This window comes from Danio rerio, chromosome 10 (genome assembly GCF_049306965.1).
Source record: "Danio rerio strain Tuebingen ecotype United States chromosome 10, GRCz12tu, whole genome shotgun sequence".
Taxonomy (NCBI): domain Eukaryota; kingdom Metazoa; phylum Chordata; class Actinopteri; order Cypriniformes; family Danionidae; genus Danio; species Danio rerio.
The window spans coordinates 41,301,151-41,318,326 of record NC_133185.1 but is presented as its reverse complement, the minus strand read 5'-3'; the positions used below and the strand labels follow the sequence as shown (position 1 = coordinate 41,318,326).

At 35.5% G+C, this 17,176-nt stretch overlaps 4 protein-coding genes across 19 annotated transcripts in view; all 4 read right to left on the bottom strand.

The window, feature by feature from the left end:
• The window catches only part of or30bv1 (odorant receptor, family 30, subfamily BV, member 1), a 190,265-nt gene that overhangs the window by 72,001 nt on the left and 101,088 nt on the right, over positions 1-17,176 (bottom strand). The gene's annotated exons all lie outside the window — the stretch shown is intronic.
• On the bottom strand, positions 3,660-4,610 carry or80a4 (odorant receptor, family 80, subfamily A, member 4). Its single transcript, NM_001256351.1, is given in 1 exon segment — positions 3,660-4,610. A coding segment is annotated over 1 exon segment (951 nt).
• On the bottom strand, positions 9,093-10,043 carry or80a9 (odorant receptor, family 80, subfamily A, member 9). Its single transcript, NM_001256350.1, is given in 1 exon segment — positions 9,093-10,043. A coding segment is annotated over 1 exon segment (951 nt).
• On the bottom strand, positions 15,125-16,105 carry or80a3 (odorant receptor, family 80, subfamily A, member 3). The gene is given in 1 exon segment (NM_001256349.1): positions 15,125-16,105. A coding segment is annotated over 1 exon segment (981 nt).

Sequence of the window (17,176 nt, the reverse complement as noted above, 5' to 3'; positions counted from 1 at the left end):
AATTGCTTCCTTGTCCTCATTTGTAAGTCGCTTTGGATAAAAGCGTCTGCTAAATGACTAAATGTAAATGTTCCAACATGACTGCACGCTAGTGTAATGTAATAAATGTGTACTTATATAGCACATTTATCAGGTATGGCCATACATCCAAAGCGCTTCACAATGAGGGGGGTCTCTCCACACCACCACCAGTGTGCAGCATCCACTTGGATTATGCGATGGCAGCCAAAGGAAAACAGCGCCAATGCGCTCACCACACACCAGCTATTGGTGGAGTAAAGAGACAGTCATAGAGCCAATTCGATGGATGTGGATGATTGGGTTTAGGGATTTAGGAACTTTGGCCAGGACACCTGGGTTACACCCCTACTATTTACGAGAAGTGCTATGGGATTTTTAATCACCACAGAGAGTCAGGACCTCGGTTTAACGTCTCATCCGAAAGACGTTAGTGCACAAAGCAAGGTCCATAAAGACATGAATTACATATATGAGTTTGGTGTTGAGGAACTTGTCTAGCAGACACAAAGTCCTGAACTCAACCAAATAGAAGACTTTGGGAACAATTAGAATGATTAAGGGAATTCCTTTCTCTGTTAGGTGACATCAAGCCAAGGTAAAGTTGGATTTTTGTAAAAGAAATTTTAATCTCAATGTGTCTTTCCTGGTAAAATAAAGGTTATAATAATAAATATAATCTTCAGTGTGATCCAAACCACAACAGAAAGTCCACTTCTGAAATGAAGTGAAAACAAAATAAAGACTTTGGAACGGCCTAGCTAAAGTCCTGATCTGAATACAACTGAAATGGTACAGAACAATTCTGCAAAGATAAGTAATAGTATTTATATAATAATTCTTTAAATTCATATAGCGCTTTTCTAGACACACAAAGTGCTTTACACATTGGGAGGAATCTCCTCATCTACCAGTAGTGTGCAGCATCCACCTGAATGACGTGATGGCAACCATATTGCACCAGACTACACACCACACACCAACTGATTGGTGGAGAGGAGATATGAAGCCAATTATGATAAAGGGATGGTTAGGAGGCCATGATGGACAGAGCTCAGCACATTACATTTTAAGTTAAGAATTTTTTTCATTAAATTTTATTTTACTCATTTTTATTAAAATTTAATTTAGCATTTTATTCATAAAAAAATTATAATTGTCGGGACAGATAGTAAAAGAAATTGATTAAAACTTACCAAATTATATCAGAGGTGCAAACTTGAAAAAACACGAGTTGAAAAAGTTTTATAAACTATTAATATTTATGTATTAAGTGATAGTATCCATTAATTATATATGTTAATAATGGCACACACAAACTAAGTTCGACTTTAAGCTTCTAGTAACAGAGGTCATGTTTTGATCTTCAATTGGTCCCGCGCAGCCACGTAAAGAGATTTCACAAGTCCGAATTTACCAAGCTTGATCTTTGCAATACAGCGAACTGCAAAACTTGTAGCACGTCGCATTTGCATGCGTATGAACGAAAGTCTTTGGTGCGAAAAGTCCAGTGTGACCGTAATTTCTGTTGACTGCTGGTCCTATGTCAGAGGATTCTTTGCTTTTCTTGAGTGTTGGGTTCCTTACACTGAGTGCTGCTTTCTTGTCGGTCTGTTGGGTTCTGTTTTAAATCTGTGTTCTCTGCCCAGTTCTCTGGAAGAATCCTGACTTTGGCCTGCTCCAAACTGACCTTATGCCTCTTCTCTTGATCTGAGCTGCATGTGCGCTCGCAAGAGATAGAATGTTTGTTCCAATTTGCATTTGTGCTCTTAATCCAGGCCTTTATATAAATGTTAAACATTTCAGATTTATACTGGGTTCCCTGCTGTTTAGGCACAAATTAATTTATTATGTATTTTCAAAGTGGCCCGAAAGGAACATGAACTGTGAATTTTATTTACACACCTTTCCATTTTATTTTCTGTTTTAAGACTATTTAGGAAAAGTCACTGCATGTCATGCCCCTAAAGAAAGGAGAGAACATTGCTAATCAGGTGACAGTGCTAACCACTAAGCCAACGTGCAGCCCACTATAAATATTAAGTAAACAATTTTAGTGTGCATTAAATAAAACATTAAGATGTTTAATGTTTCTCACAGCTCAAGTGTGTTTGTGTGTGTGCGCGATAGAGACCTCCTGCCTTTTATATCTTTTTCTGTTGCAGGCATGTCATGGTCTCATAGTTTTAAGGACGATATATATATATATATATATATATATATATATATATATATATATATATATATATATATATATATATATATATTCTTTTTTTGAAAACTACAACAATTCACACTTTTTCCCTTTAACCATATCCAATCTGCAAGTTTATTATTCCAAAAATAAACTTTAAAGATAAAAGATAAAGGTTATTATATACAAACATCTAACAAACATTAATGGTTTATTTTCATATATTAACTTATTTTTTTTTTTAATAAGCTTTTAAAGAAACAATTTTTTACCTTCCCTTCCTTCCGAGGCTGTCTTAGATTGATTTTGTGTGACGGATATGTGATTTTATTTGACTCGGGATGTTTCAGCCAGGATAATTCAAAGAATATTTTCAAAGAATGTGAGGTTTATATGCACTCTCAAGAAGTCTCTCTTCAATTTTGTAGCAAAATTGCTTATATTTTTTAAGAAAATGCTGACAAAGTCATTGTGTCAGTGAAATTCAAACAAAAGTCTCAAAGTCACTAATACACTTTAAAATTAAATGGTTATGATAGTTCGATTATGATAAATTCATCTAATGACATAATGCTGGTGACATAAATTGGAAAGCTTGTGCAAAAACTGTCCATATCACTATAATCAGATGAGAACACATGTTAAGGATGGTGTGTGAAAGTTTGCAATCAGTATATCACTGCAAAAGTATTTTGTTTACATCTTGAAGTGATGGATCTACATTATTAGTTAATATAAAGAATTAATGCTGCAAAAAATATTAACCTGTTAACTACCTACATTTAGTTTTATTTATTTACCCGACACTGAGATAGGGTCACACGTTTTAATAAAATCAGTAACTGATATTTTAAAGACAACTCACTTTTGTTTAATGCATGTTATACATGGCATACTATTGTTTATAATGTTTCACAAATAATATAAAACACATGAATATTGTTTTGTTTAGCAGGTATTTGTCAATGCAAAGAAAACTTTTGTGGTAAAACTTTAGTATAGGTCACAATTTATCCCATTAACTACAGGGTTATTACCTGTCAATTATTAAGATATTAACTGTTATGAAGCGCAATCCTATTCTGCATTCCTAATCCTACTCAAAACCTAAACACAGCTTCTTCCTTACTATTAAATAACAGCTAGTTAGTAGTTATTTAATCTTGTAATGTTGGCTAATGGTTTGTTAATAACATAAATTGTGACCTGAACTAAAGTAGTATTATATTTTCTTTCTGTTAAACATTACATTTGACATTTATGCTAATGCTGTCATTTAAAAAACAAACAGAAAACATATTCTATATTAATTTACCTTTACCCTTTGAACAAACACTTCATCTTAGCATTTCTATGCTTTGGCTTACAGTTTCTAACAAGAGCATCACTAAACAAGCAACAGTAATATCACTATCATAATTAAGATGATAAATCATTTGAAATTTATTTAAAAATTACTTGGTAAAATCTTTTTGCGCATCAAAACATCTGATAATATTTTCCTGATTTCTTTAGTCCTGGAACAATAAACAATGGGGTTTATTAAAGAAGGAACAAGAGAGACAACAATCAGAATTGCATTTCGCTCTGTTAAAGTCAATACAACTCCTATTCTAGTTAGTAAGTAAGAGACCACCTTTGGTGCATAACAACAAAGTAGGACAATTAAATGACTCAAGCAAGTGTTGATCATTTGCTTTCTGCTTGAGTTGGACAGTTTAGTCACACTATATGCCAGAACAGCATACGTGCACAGAATAAAGGGAAACTGGCCACACAATGGCACCATGCTATATATTGTAGAGATGGCAAAATAAGGTTCAGGATCAACACAGGCAGCTCTGACCACAGCAGCATAACTACAGTAAATATATTTGATGACAGGTTGACAGTAGGGGAGACTGTCAGCAAGTAATATCAAATAACCTATTGCAGCAAAACAGAACATCCAGGTTAGAAAAATAAGCCATAATATTCGTGAATTTGTGACAATGCTGTGATACCTTAAAGGAAGCCTAATGGCAATAACTCTGTCTATTGCCATTAATGTCAGAGCCATGCACTCTGTTAAATCACCAAGATGATAGAAGTACATCCTGAGGATACAAGAGTAGTATGAAACAGTTTTAACCTCTGCCAGCAGCACTGAGATCATGGTTGCACTGCTTATCGTGGTATAAATGATGTCAGCAAGAGCTAGATTACAGATTAATATGTACATTGGTTTGTGTAAATGTCTGTTAGTTGAGATGATACACAGATTGATGCCATTTCCAAGCAGAATGAGCATGTAGGATATCAGGATGAGGAATCCAAGAAGCTTTTGGTTCTGCAGGTGATCAAATCCAGTGATTATAAAGCTGTCAACATTTTTCACAAAATAAGTTTCATTTGCCATTTTCAGTTGACAACCTCTTAATATACAGACACAAACATTTTAAAAAACAATACAGATGAAAAAATAAAGTAAATTACAGCCTCGATGTACTCGTATATGACCAGGAAAAAAGCTCCTATAAAGGCAAACGGCAGAAAGATGCAGACAGTCTCTGTAATATACAGGTGATGAAAACTACAAAGATGAAAGTATAGTTTTAACAGAAGTACAAAAAAAGTTTCAATCATTCTTAAGAATGCAGACTAGTTTTCCTCCCTTTTGATAGATCTGAAAACATTACAGTTGTCTAGATTAGAGTTGCAAATAAAAAATGAAAACATTAAAGGTGTTTGATATTTCCCCCATTCAGTTAAAGAGAGGAGTGCAGTTTCCTCCTGAATTTAAATGCTTATTGTGAGGCAGGCATGTCATGGTTTCATAGCAACCTTGGCATACAACCATGAAATGGCTTTCTGATTTTTTCAATGGTGATGAATTAACTAATGATTTGTTTCTGCAAATTCGTCATACTGTTTTGTTGGAGTGTATTTTTACACAGCACTTCCTTTCTAAAAAGCTGCGACTCAAAAAATATTTGTATTTTTTGTTAAGCACAAAATATTTGCTTTGAACTTGACTGTTTATTTACACACCAATGACATTTCAGGGCCATGAAAATATGCATTTTCAGAGATTTTGAAAACAAAACTAATAAAAAAAATCTATAAATGTGGGGTCTGTTAGCCATCCTAGTTGAATCCCTCACTAGTTTAGCATCTGTATAAGTAAGTGACACAGCTGCATGGTCCGATATTACTATACTACCATTATTACAGTCGTCAAGTTGTGCTGAAATAAAAAAAAAAACGCAAATAAGTTTTATAAGTGCTGGAATAACAGGAGTATTTTATCGCATTTGGTTTACTACGTCTCCATATATCCACCGAATTAAAATTTTTAAACGAAACTATTTATTGTCTTATTTATTGAGAATTATCTAAAAATAATGACAGATCTCTTGCTGGATCTTGCTGGACGTGTATTTAAAATCACCAGCAATTATATACTGCCCTGGGAGATTGGAGACAGTCAGAAACAAATTGTTATAGAATTCCTCTTCGCTCGGTTCGTACACTATTTTTTAGATTAAAAAAAAAAAAAAAACAGCATACACTGGACTATGATGCATCTACCTGCAGGATCCTTAATTATATATTTTTATTTTTAAAGGAACAGATATATGAATTAGTATTATAACAGCTCTAGCATGGGTGGTATATGGGGCAGATAGCACCTGATTCTGCGATCATCTTCTTATTCTAATAACATCCTCACTTGTATCTCTCAATTTTCCAGTTGGAACCCAAGATACCTTGTTTCAAATCTTCCAGCACTCTTATTTTCCAGCGTGCTCACTCTGGATAACAGCCCACTGACGTTATCTTCGGCATCTGAAATGTGTTGCTCCGCTTGTGGCTGTTACCCTCCGCTCTGAAGGTTTTATGTTGCTGCCATCTCCAGCTCACTATGATGCAGCAAATGGCAGCACGCTGGGAAAGCATAACCTTATCATCTGGTTACTCAGATGTGCAGGGTGGTTAAACTCATCCTGCTCCACTCTCTTGCCCTCCTGAGATCGTTTTGTAGCCCCAGCGGGTCTGCAGCGAGGTCCGTTTGAGCCACAAGACTCAGTATCTTTATAATTTCTGACCATGGAGACAACACCGCTGGTTGAGTTGGCATCGATAGAGAGGGTCAGGGATTTGTATGCAGTTTTGGCCAACAAATTGTGCCAGGAATTTAGTCCAGCCTACGCTCACATTATGCTGAGACCCTGTGTCCACTGTGCAAGCAAGGTTCCTTCCACACCCTTTCGGAACTAGGTTGTGAGCCTGCCAGCATTCCCTGCGGAGGCAGATCTAGCACACTACGCCATTATGTGAACCACACTTATGGGGTCGGCAGAAGGAAAGAAGGAAAGAGCAGAGGGAAAGAGCCGTTTCAAAACAGAGGTAGGCCTACTGAATAGTAGATGTCATCACCCTCACCTAAACATAGCCAGCGCAAGCCATGTCCCCTGGCAGTGAGAGCACACTCGACAAGAATTGTTGCCTCCTCTTTGGCACTAGCACGCAACGCCTCTCTAACAGACATTTGTAGAATCGCTGGCTGGGCGACATTCAACACATTTGTGAGGTTCTATAATCTTCAGGTGGAGCCGGTTTCCTCTCGATTGCTAGGTAGTACCAGTGAACCAGAAGGCTTGCTGCACCAATCTCCCTAACCCAGAGATAAGTGCACTTTTTTTGCTCCGCTATTTAGTTCTTCATCTGGTGAACCCTAAAGAGTTTCGCCAAGGCCCCCAACACCTGACTTAAGCCTGATTTATACTTCTGCGTCAGGTGACCGCCGTAACCCACGGCGCAGGCAACGCGCGTGGCTGTGCATTTATACTTCTGCGCGCTGTCTCTGTCGGTCTGCATTAACACTTGTAAATGTTCCTCTGTGTCGAGTTTCTTCGCTACTTTTTTGCATTTCCTGAACACTTCCGGAATGTACATGTGGCTCAAACTCGCTCATTTTGAGGCAGGAACCGGCGGACGTGCAACAACTTTAACTATGAGGTAAACACAAAACAAAACTTTCCATCCGGAGCTCCTTCACGGTACTCCACACTTGTAAACAATCGCTCGCGCGGCTCTCGGTTCCGCCCAGACTCGTCAGCACTACCAAGCCGACCAATCACAGAGCTTACGCTACGCGTCGTTGCGACGTGTAGTTACATTTTTTGAGAGGTGCACGTCAGTGACGGCGATGGCCACGGCGAAGGGCTATGCGTCAGCGCCGTAGCATACGCCGGTGTTTGACGCAGAAGTATAAATCAGCCTTTATATTATCCCTTCTCAGGCAGAGATGTGTCATCCTTATTGGTCAACGAAAATGTCATATGTAGTACTCCCCTTAAATAGGGCTAGCCCATATGTTCATGTCGTCACGTTGTTTTTCCCATTTGGCACTGGCACATGACATTAAGTAAGCGTTAATCCAGGAAGTTATGAGCATGTCTTCAATTCCTGGAGTTGAGCTTCTTGCCTAAATGTTGCGGATCAGTTTCTTTACTTCTTCCAGCTTGAGATGCATCAGCTCAATCAAGTCATAATTTGCGCTCAAAGCATTTTAGAGATTAGTGAGTGCAACAATATTCTGTGATAAAGAGCAAAACAGATGTTGTACAGATTGCTATTAATAATCAGAAGTGTGCCGATAAATAAACATGATTACCCTCTGTACATATACATTTGTAATCATGTTTATTTATCTGCACACTTCTGATTCCTAATAGCAATCTGTACATATATTCATTGTAAATCTCTGTTCATAGCTAATACAACCTGTATATAATGTTGATAATATATCCATCTGTAAATATCACCATAGTTTTTCTATAACTGCACTTTATAACTTATACCTGTATCCTGCACTTGCTGCTATTGCACTGCTGGTTAGACCTAAACTGCATTTCGTTGCATTGTACTTGTACATGTGTAATGACAATAAAGTTTAATCTAATCTAATCTTGTGATAGCATCACTCTAAAGTTAGCAGCAGATGCTCTGAAAACTCCAAAGAACGTGTTGTTTACATGCACTCTCAGGAGTCTCTATTTCACAACAAATGCTTATATTGTTCAAGAAAATGCTAACAGAGCCACTGTGTGCTGTAATGTCAGTGTGTCATGTAAAGAAAGAAATTAATTCAATCTAAAAACTCACATATAAAATCTCAAAAATAAACTTTAAAATTAAACTGTTGTGACAGTTTGATTATAATAGATTTATCTGATGACATGATGCCGGCGAATTGAAATGCAAAAACAGTCCATATCACTATGCTCAAATGTTTGCCTCATACTCGTGTATATTTCGTAATTGAAAAGAAAGCAAACAGCACATATTTGCACGTTCATCTAAATGTTGAACTCTGTTATGAAGATAGATCTGGATGTTTGCCTGCCTACCAGTTTATCACTGCAAATGTATTTTGTAAAGTGAAAATATACGATGGGCATTGGTTAACAATAACAAGCAATGATGAATATTGTGGTTAACCTGTCAGACTCAATTTCAGAGAATAGAGCAACATGTGTTTGTGAATGTGTATACATAGGCCAATAATAGTTTCCAAGTAGCATGCTAAGGGACTGGAAGAAAACTCACTTTTGTTTAATATGATTGTTGTTATTATTATTATTGATTATGCACAGACGGTACTATTCATGTTTCAACATGGAATCACAAAACATCAACAGTTTTTTTTAGCAGGTATTTGTCAATGCAAACAAAGTTTTTTCTTCTGTCTAACATTACAATTTACTCTTCTGCCAATGCTGTCATTTAACACAAACACATATTTATAAAAGAGCTTTACAAAAACATCAAAACAAGAAACATTACCATAATTGAAACCATAACTTTCAGGATTTCAATGATAAACATTTTAATTTTATTTGAAATTATTAGGTAATATTTTTGTGTACAAAAATACGTTTGATAATCGTCTCCTGATTTCTTTAGTCCTGGTGCAATAAACTGTGGGGTTTATTAAAGGCGGCACAAGAGAGGCAGCAATTAAAATAGCATTTCGATCCGTTACAGTCAAAACAACACCTATTCTAGTAAGTAAAATAGTGACCACCTTTGGTGCATAATAACTGAGCAGGACAATTAAATGACTCAAGCAAGTGTTGATCATTTGCTTTCTGCTTGAGTTGGACAGTTTAGTCACACTATATGCCAAAAAAGCATATGTGCACATAACAAAGGGAAACAGTCCACACAATGGCACCATGCTATATATTGTAGAAATTACAAAATAGGGTTCAGGATCAACACAGGCAGCTCGGACAAGAGATGAATAGCTACAGAACGCATATTTGATGACAGGCTGACAGTATGGGGACTTGTCCAACACAGATGTAAAAAAACCTACTGCTGCAAAACCAATGAGCCAGGTTACAAAAATAAAACAAAATGTTCGCAAGTTTGTTACAATGCTGTGATACCTTAAAGGAAGTCTAATGGCAACAACTCTGTCTATTGCCATTAATGTCAGAGCCATGCACTCTGCAATATCTGCAACATGATAGAAGAACGTCCTGGTGATACAAGAGTAGTATGAAACCATTTTAATCTCAGCCAGCAGTACTGAGATCATGGTTGTGCTGCAGGTTGAAGAGTACATTATGTCAACAACAGCTAGATTACAGATTAATATGTACATTGGTTTGTGTAAATGTCTGTCAGTTGAGATGACACACAGATTGATAATGTTCCCAATCAATATAAACATGTAGGATATCAAGAGGAGAGAACCAAGAAGCTTTTGGTTCTGCAGGTGATCAAATCCAGTTATTATAAAGCTGTCAACATTTTTCATGTAAGTTTCATTTGCCATTTCCAGTTTGCAAACTCCTAAAATACAGACAGAAGCATTTAAAACATACTCATATATGCACAGTAAAAAAGCTCCTATAAAGGATAGTGGCAGAAAGATGCAGACAGTCTCTATAATGCACAGATGATAAAAACTACCTAGATTAAAGTATAGTTTTAACAGAAGTACAAAAAGAGTTTCACTCATTTTTCAGAAATTAAATAGTTTTCTGCTTTTCATGGCTTTAAAAACATTTGCATTGTATATAACAGAATTGCAAAAATAATCTAATGTGTTTGAGGTTTCTCCCATTCAGTTAAAGAGAAGAGTGCAATCTTCTCCTGAATTTATATGCTTATTGTGAGGCAGGCATGTCATGGTTTCGTAGCAACCATGATATGACTTTCAAAGTTTAGAAATGCACAACTCATAAGCACTTTCTTCTTAAATGATGATGAACTGTCCAGTTATTTGTTTCTGTATATTTGTCATACTTTTTTACGGAGTCTATTTTGCAATAATATTTATTTTTTATCTGTTTAAACATGACATTTTTGCTTTAAGTTTTGACATTTTGAATTTGGCTGTCTATCTATATATCAACGGCATTTCAGTGACGTGAAAACATGACTTTTGAAAATGCGTTTTTAGAAATAATAAAAAAAAAACATCCAAGCTATTTTATATGTGAATGAGAATCTTTCGATATCATTGTCTTCTGTGTGAGTAACTTCAAAAACAACGGAAGTACATTTGCTGTAACTACATTGCTCTGCAAGCACACCCTTACACAAGAGCATGATGTTTTTTTTTTGTTTTTGTTTTCTAACTATTTCCCAAATCAAATAAAAAAAATGTATGATTGCTTGGTTTAAGATCTAAACAGCGGGAAGTGTAATCTAGACTTTGACAAAACATCATAAGTAAAAAAATATTCAAATTAGCGATGCAAAAATATTTGACCACCAAAAACTGTTAGAGGAAAATGACTCAAAAGTGCATTTTCGGTTTTGGGCCAAAATATTTTTTCCTTTCACTGAAACAACACTGTCGAAACTGTATGTTTTGATGAGGCAAACAGAAACCATGGCCTGCACACGCTTGTTTGAAGCAATATGTCTGTAGTGTGGATGTATTTCAGTAAGACCAACTGATGGCAATATGCAAAATATGCAATGGCAAAATTTCAAGAGGAACAAAGATATACACAAAAAGTTTAAATCAAATCACCTGAGATCTAAACAACCACACAGCAAGGAAAAAACATCTAAGCACACTCACTCTGTCTGTGGCGAACATTTTTGAAAAGGGATAAAAGTGATAGTGATTCCCAGTGATAGTGTCAAGGCATAAGGGCATTACTTTTTTTTTTAGGATTTCCCAACTTTTTCTCAGACGACCGATTCATGGCCTAAATTGCAGTGTGATTGGGCTTAAGGCAACCTATGATAGATAATTACAATTAATAGCAAAAAAACTGTTTGGAAACGTAAACAGATTTTTCCTACTGACACACTACAGAAAAAAAGAAATAACTGGCTTTAACAATTAACAACAGCATTCTAACAATATAGCCACCAATATTTAGCCAGCTGTATGGCCAATTTTGTATCCTTTCTTCAATTTTGTATTTTTAAATGCAAGAAATTTGTCCAATCATCTCTTGGTAGAGGGTTAATTACTTTGTTACCTCCAGTGCTTAATGCTATACCAACTATTTTTTATTAACAATCAATTCAGTCCTTAATCATAATCACACCTTGATAGCTTGATGTATTACACTGGTTATATAATTTAATCAAAATAAACACAAATAAATAAGTACAGCAAAGAATCCAATCCTCGAAGTAACTCACCAGGAAAGGGCTAAACTCATTATCATGAACTGAACACCAAGTCTGTGTCTGTTAAGTGGACACTGACAAAGGAAGTGGGGATCCAAATGTAGGTTTTATTAACAGGAATGGTCATGCAAGCAACGGTCAATACAGAAACAAACAGATGTATACGGGCAATCCAGAGGTCAATAATCAGGCAAATGGTCAAAAGGCAGGCAGCAGACAATGTAAACAAATAAACAAAGTGAGGGTCAAAAAATGGTAAAGCAAGTGAAACACGTCATAATGTACTCAATAACAGTTAACAAGACTCAGCAAAGAGGTGTGTGGACACGCTGTATTTAAAGTCCATCTAATCAGTTTTTAAGCAGCTCCCAGCTGTGTGAGTGTAAACAATTGTGATCTGAATCAGGTGTGTGTATGTGTTGCATGACTGGAACTTGTAGTCTATATACTAGTGGATTTGTAGAGCTTTAGTGAACTGCATGTTTATCTACAAGGATTAGATCGCTGGTGATTGTGACAGTCTGATTGGGCCAGTACAGTGAAACCTTTAAAACTTGGACTCACTGGGAGAAATGAGTACTGTGCTTAGATCAAGTTATTTGTGTTAGTGGATTCTCGCTTAGGGGAACCTCAGTTTAATAAGAACAGTTCAGTGCTTGTTTGGAGCTTGGAACTACTTGATATGCAGTGCTGCTATGAACATGATTTAAAATAAATCTATGATGAATGATGAGATTGAGAAGTCATAAACTTACAATAATCTATGTAGAGGCCTATATATAGTATTAAAGTACAAAGCTACTGTTTACATTTACATTTAGCAGACGCTTTTATCCAAAGCGACTTACAAATGAGGACAAGGAAGCAATTTACACAACTATAAGAGCAACAATGAATAAGTGCTATAGGCAAGTTTCAGGTCTGTAAAGTCTAAGAAGGAAAGTATTAGTACTTTTTTATTTTTGTTTTTGTTTTTTTCTTTTTGAGTACAGTTAGTGGTATATCCAGAGAGGCAATTGCAGATTAGGAAGTGAAGTGGAGACTAAATAGTTGAGTTCTTAGTCATTTCTTGAAAACAGCGAGTGACTCTGCCGATCTGATGCAGTTAGGGAGTTCATTCCACCAACTGGGCAGATTGAACGCGAGCCATGCAATCTGCTTAACAATGAAATCTAGCCTCAATGCATGCAACTTTCAGTGAACTTTTTTAGTTCACAACACAATACTATGTTTTTTTACAAAGATAAAATATACAATGCTTTTAAAATCAACAAGTATCCAACATGATGTTTTTCTGTTTACCATTAAATAAAAAAACAATAAAAAACAACAATTTAAAATTAATAAGAGCAAACAATGTACCTAGTGTAAAAGATTTTTCACCTAGTGTAAAAAATCAACATCAGCAATGCTGTGCTCAGTTACTGAGCTCACAATTAGAATCAAGATAATACATTTCTTGAAATAGTTTTTAAATGATTATGTACTTTTCTTTTCAGCAAAAACACATCTAATAATCAATTTCTGATGTCTTTAGTTCTGGTGCAATAAACAGTGGGGTTTATTAAAGGAGGAACAAGCGATGATACAATTGCAATGGCATTTCGCTCTGTTATTAGGTTATTTTAGTGCTGGTGAACTAAAGAAGTTGGTGAACAGAGAAGTGTGGAGATGACCCTTTCCTGTGGAGCGCCTGTGTTTACCTTGCGGGAGTGGAATAAGAAGTTTTCAAGCCACACTAACTCAAGTATTGCACTGAAAACCTTATATTTTGTACATTTATTCTCTATGGTTTTTAGATATTTGTCTGAATCGGTCAGTTTGTAATGTGTACCAAACCCAAAGTCTTGTACCGAATGGTTCAATAAGAACATGCGTATTATTGCACCCTTAATATATATACAGTTGAAGTAAGAATTATTAGCCCCCTTTTAATTTTTTTCCCCTTTTTTAAATATTTCCTAGATTATGTTTAACAGAGCAAAGAAATTTTCACATTGTCTTATAATGTCTTATAATATTTTTTCTTCTGGACAAAGTCTTATTTGTTTAATTTCGGCTAGAATAAAAGCATTTTAGGGACAAAATTATTAGCCCCTTTAAAGTATTTTTTTCGATAGTCTACAGAATAATCCATCATTCTACAATAACATGCCTGATTACCCTAACCTGCCTAGTTAACCTAATTAACCTAGTTAAGCGTTTTAATGTCACTTTAAGCTGTATAGAAGTGTCTTGAAAAATATCTAGTCAAATATTATTTACTGTCATCATGGCAAAGATAAAAGAAATCAGTTATTCGAATTGAGTTATTAAAACTATTATGTTTAGAAATGTGTTGAAAAATCCTATCTCTGTAAAACAGAAATTGTAAAAAAAAAATAAATGTGGGAGAATAATTCAGGGGATTATTAATTCTGACTTCAACTGTATATAAATAAATAAATATATATTGTGTGTGCATTTAAAGAGTACATTGCCTAAATATCTGCATTTAAGCACAATGTTTTGTTTTATGTTCTACTGATTTAATTGGTTTTGATCCCAGTGCACAAATATCATTAGGACAACATATGTCTTATGTTTATTAAATTAAAAATGTTATTATTCATGTTTTGCATATTAAAATGGAATACATTGCATCTACAAACAGTTTAGTATATGTCAATACAGAATATGTTTTTTTTCCCTGTTCACCATTTTATTTAGTCAACTCAGTCAATACTGTCATAACAAAACATTTCTCCTTTCCTTTTCATTAATCTTTTACCTAATTTGAAAAAAATAAAATAAAATAAATAAATATGTAAAATCAACATGGCGAGGCAGTGGCACAGTAGGTAGTGCTGTCGCCTCACAGCAAGAAGGTCGCTGGTTCAAACCTCGGCTCAGTTGGCCTTTCTGTGTGGAGTTTGCATTTTCTCCCTGCCTTCGCGTGGGTTTCCTCCGGGTGCTCCGGTTTCCCCCACAGTGAATTGGGTAGGCTAAATTGACCGTAGTGTATGAGTGTGTGAATGTATGTGTGGATGTTTCCCAGAGATGGGTTGCGGCTGGAAAGGCATCTGCTGCATAAAAACTTGCTGGATAAATTGGTGGTTAATTCCGCTGTGGCGACCCCGGATTAATAAAGGGACTAAGCTGACAAGAAAATGAATGAATGAATGAATGAAAATCAACATCAAATTTTCTATCCATTGGCTTACAGTTTTTAACATGAAAATAAAAACACAAGCAAGAGAAGCATCATCACAATCACACTTAAGATGATAAAGTGTTTGGAAAAGATTTAAAATCCCTTGGTACTATTTTTTTTGAGTGCAAGAATACGTCTGATACTCTTTTTCTGATTTCTTTAGTCCTGGTGCAATACACAGTGGGGTTTATTAAAGGAGGAACAAGAGAGGAAACAATTGCAATGGCATTTCGCTCTGTTAAAGTCAACACAACTCCTATTCTAGTTAGTAAAATATAGACAATCTTTGGTACATAAAAACTGAGCAAGACAATTATATGACTCAAGCAGGTGTTGATCATTTGCTTTCTGCTTGAGTTGGACAGTTTAGTCACACTATATGCCAGAACAGCATACGTGCACAGAATAAAGGGAAACTGGCCACACAATGGCACCATGCTATATATTGTAGTGATGGCAAAATAAGGTTCAGGATCAACACAGGCAGCTCTGACCACAGCAGCATAACTACAGTAAATATATTTGATGACAGGTTGACAGTAGGGGAGACTGTCAGCAAGTAATATCAAATAACCTATTGCAGCAAAACAGAACATCCAGGTTAGAAAAATAAGCCATAATATTCGTGAATTTGTGACAATGCTGTGATACCTTAAAGGAAGCCTAATGGCAATAACTCTGTCTATTGCCATTAATGTCAGAGCCATGCACTCAGTCAAATCTCCAAGAGTATAGAAGAACATCCTAGAGATGCAAGAGTAGTATGAAACAGTTTTAATCTCAGCCAGCAGCACTGAGATCATGGTTGTGCTGCAGGCTGAAGTGTACATTATGTCAACAACAGCTAGATTACAGATTAATATGTACATTGGTTTGTGTAAATGTCTGTCAGTCGAGATGACACACAGATTGATGCCATTCCCAAGCAGTATGAGTATGTAGGTTATCAAGATGAGGGACCCAAGGATCTTTTGGTTCTGCAGGTGATCAAATCCAGTGATTATAAAGCTGTCAACATTTTTCACAAAATAAGTTGCATTTGCCATTTTTAGTTTACAGCCTCCTAACATACAGACAAAAATATTTTAAAACACAATTATTATTATAGGCAAAAAATTAAGTAAAGCACAGCTTCAATGTACTCATATATGCACAGGAAAAAAGCAGCTAAAAAGGAAAAGGGCAGAAAGATGCAGACAGTCTCTGTAATATACAGCTGACGAAAGCTACAATGATTAAAGTATAGTTTTAACAAAAGAACAAAAAAAGTTTCAGTCATTCTTAAGAATACAGAATATGGTTTTCCTCTTATGTCTTTAAGAACACCTGAATTGTGTGGATCAGAATTGCATAAAAATAATTCTTTTAGTTATTAGATGAATCACCCATTCAGTTAAGAGAAGAGTGCGACCTCCACCTGATTTTATATGCTTTTATTGAGGAAGGCATTTCATTGTTTTGTAGCAACCATGCCATGCAACCATGAAATGGCTGTCCAACTCCAGTTATAGAAATGCAACACATAAGCAGTTTTTTCTTCAATAATAATGAACTGTCCAACTTTTTGTATCTGTATATTTGTAAAACACTTTTGTTGTAGTCTATTTCTCTATAATATTCCCCTTTATGTGTCAAACATTTTTAATTGCATGACATTTCACAAAAGTTTTAAAAATGCATTTTCAGATTTTATTTTAAAGAATCATCCAAACTATTTTATGTGAATGAGAATCTTTTGATAATATTGTCATCCGTTTTCAAAAACACAAAGGAAATACATTTGTTTTTAGTACACTGCTGTGTAAGCATAGCATCACTCAAGGGTACAATGACATTTTTTTCTATTCCTAACCATTTCCAAAATCAAATTAAAAATGTGTATGATGATTAGTTTAATATGTAAACGCTGTAAATGTAATCCAGACTTGTGTACCCAAACAATGCAGCGCTTTTAACTTTTCTCCATAAACTTGTATCGAAACCGCAGCAATGGTATGTTCATTTATCATCCACTAAATAAAAGTTTGATGGTTGCCTAGTTACAAGACCTATCAGGGGAGCGCAAGCAAAGTCCATTGTAAAGGGTCAAGGAATCCATACATCCCACATCCCATCTG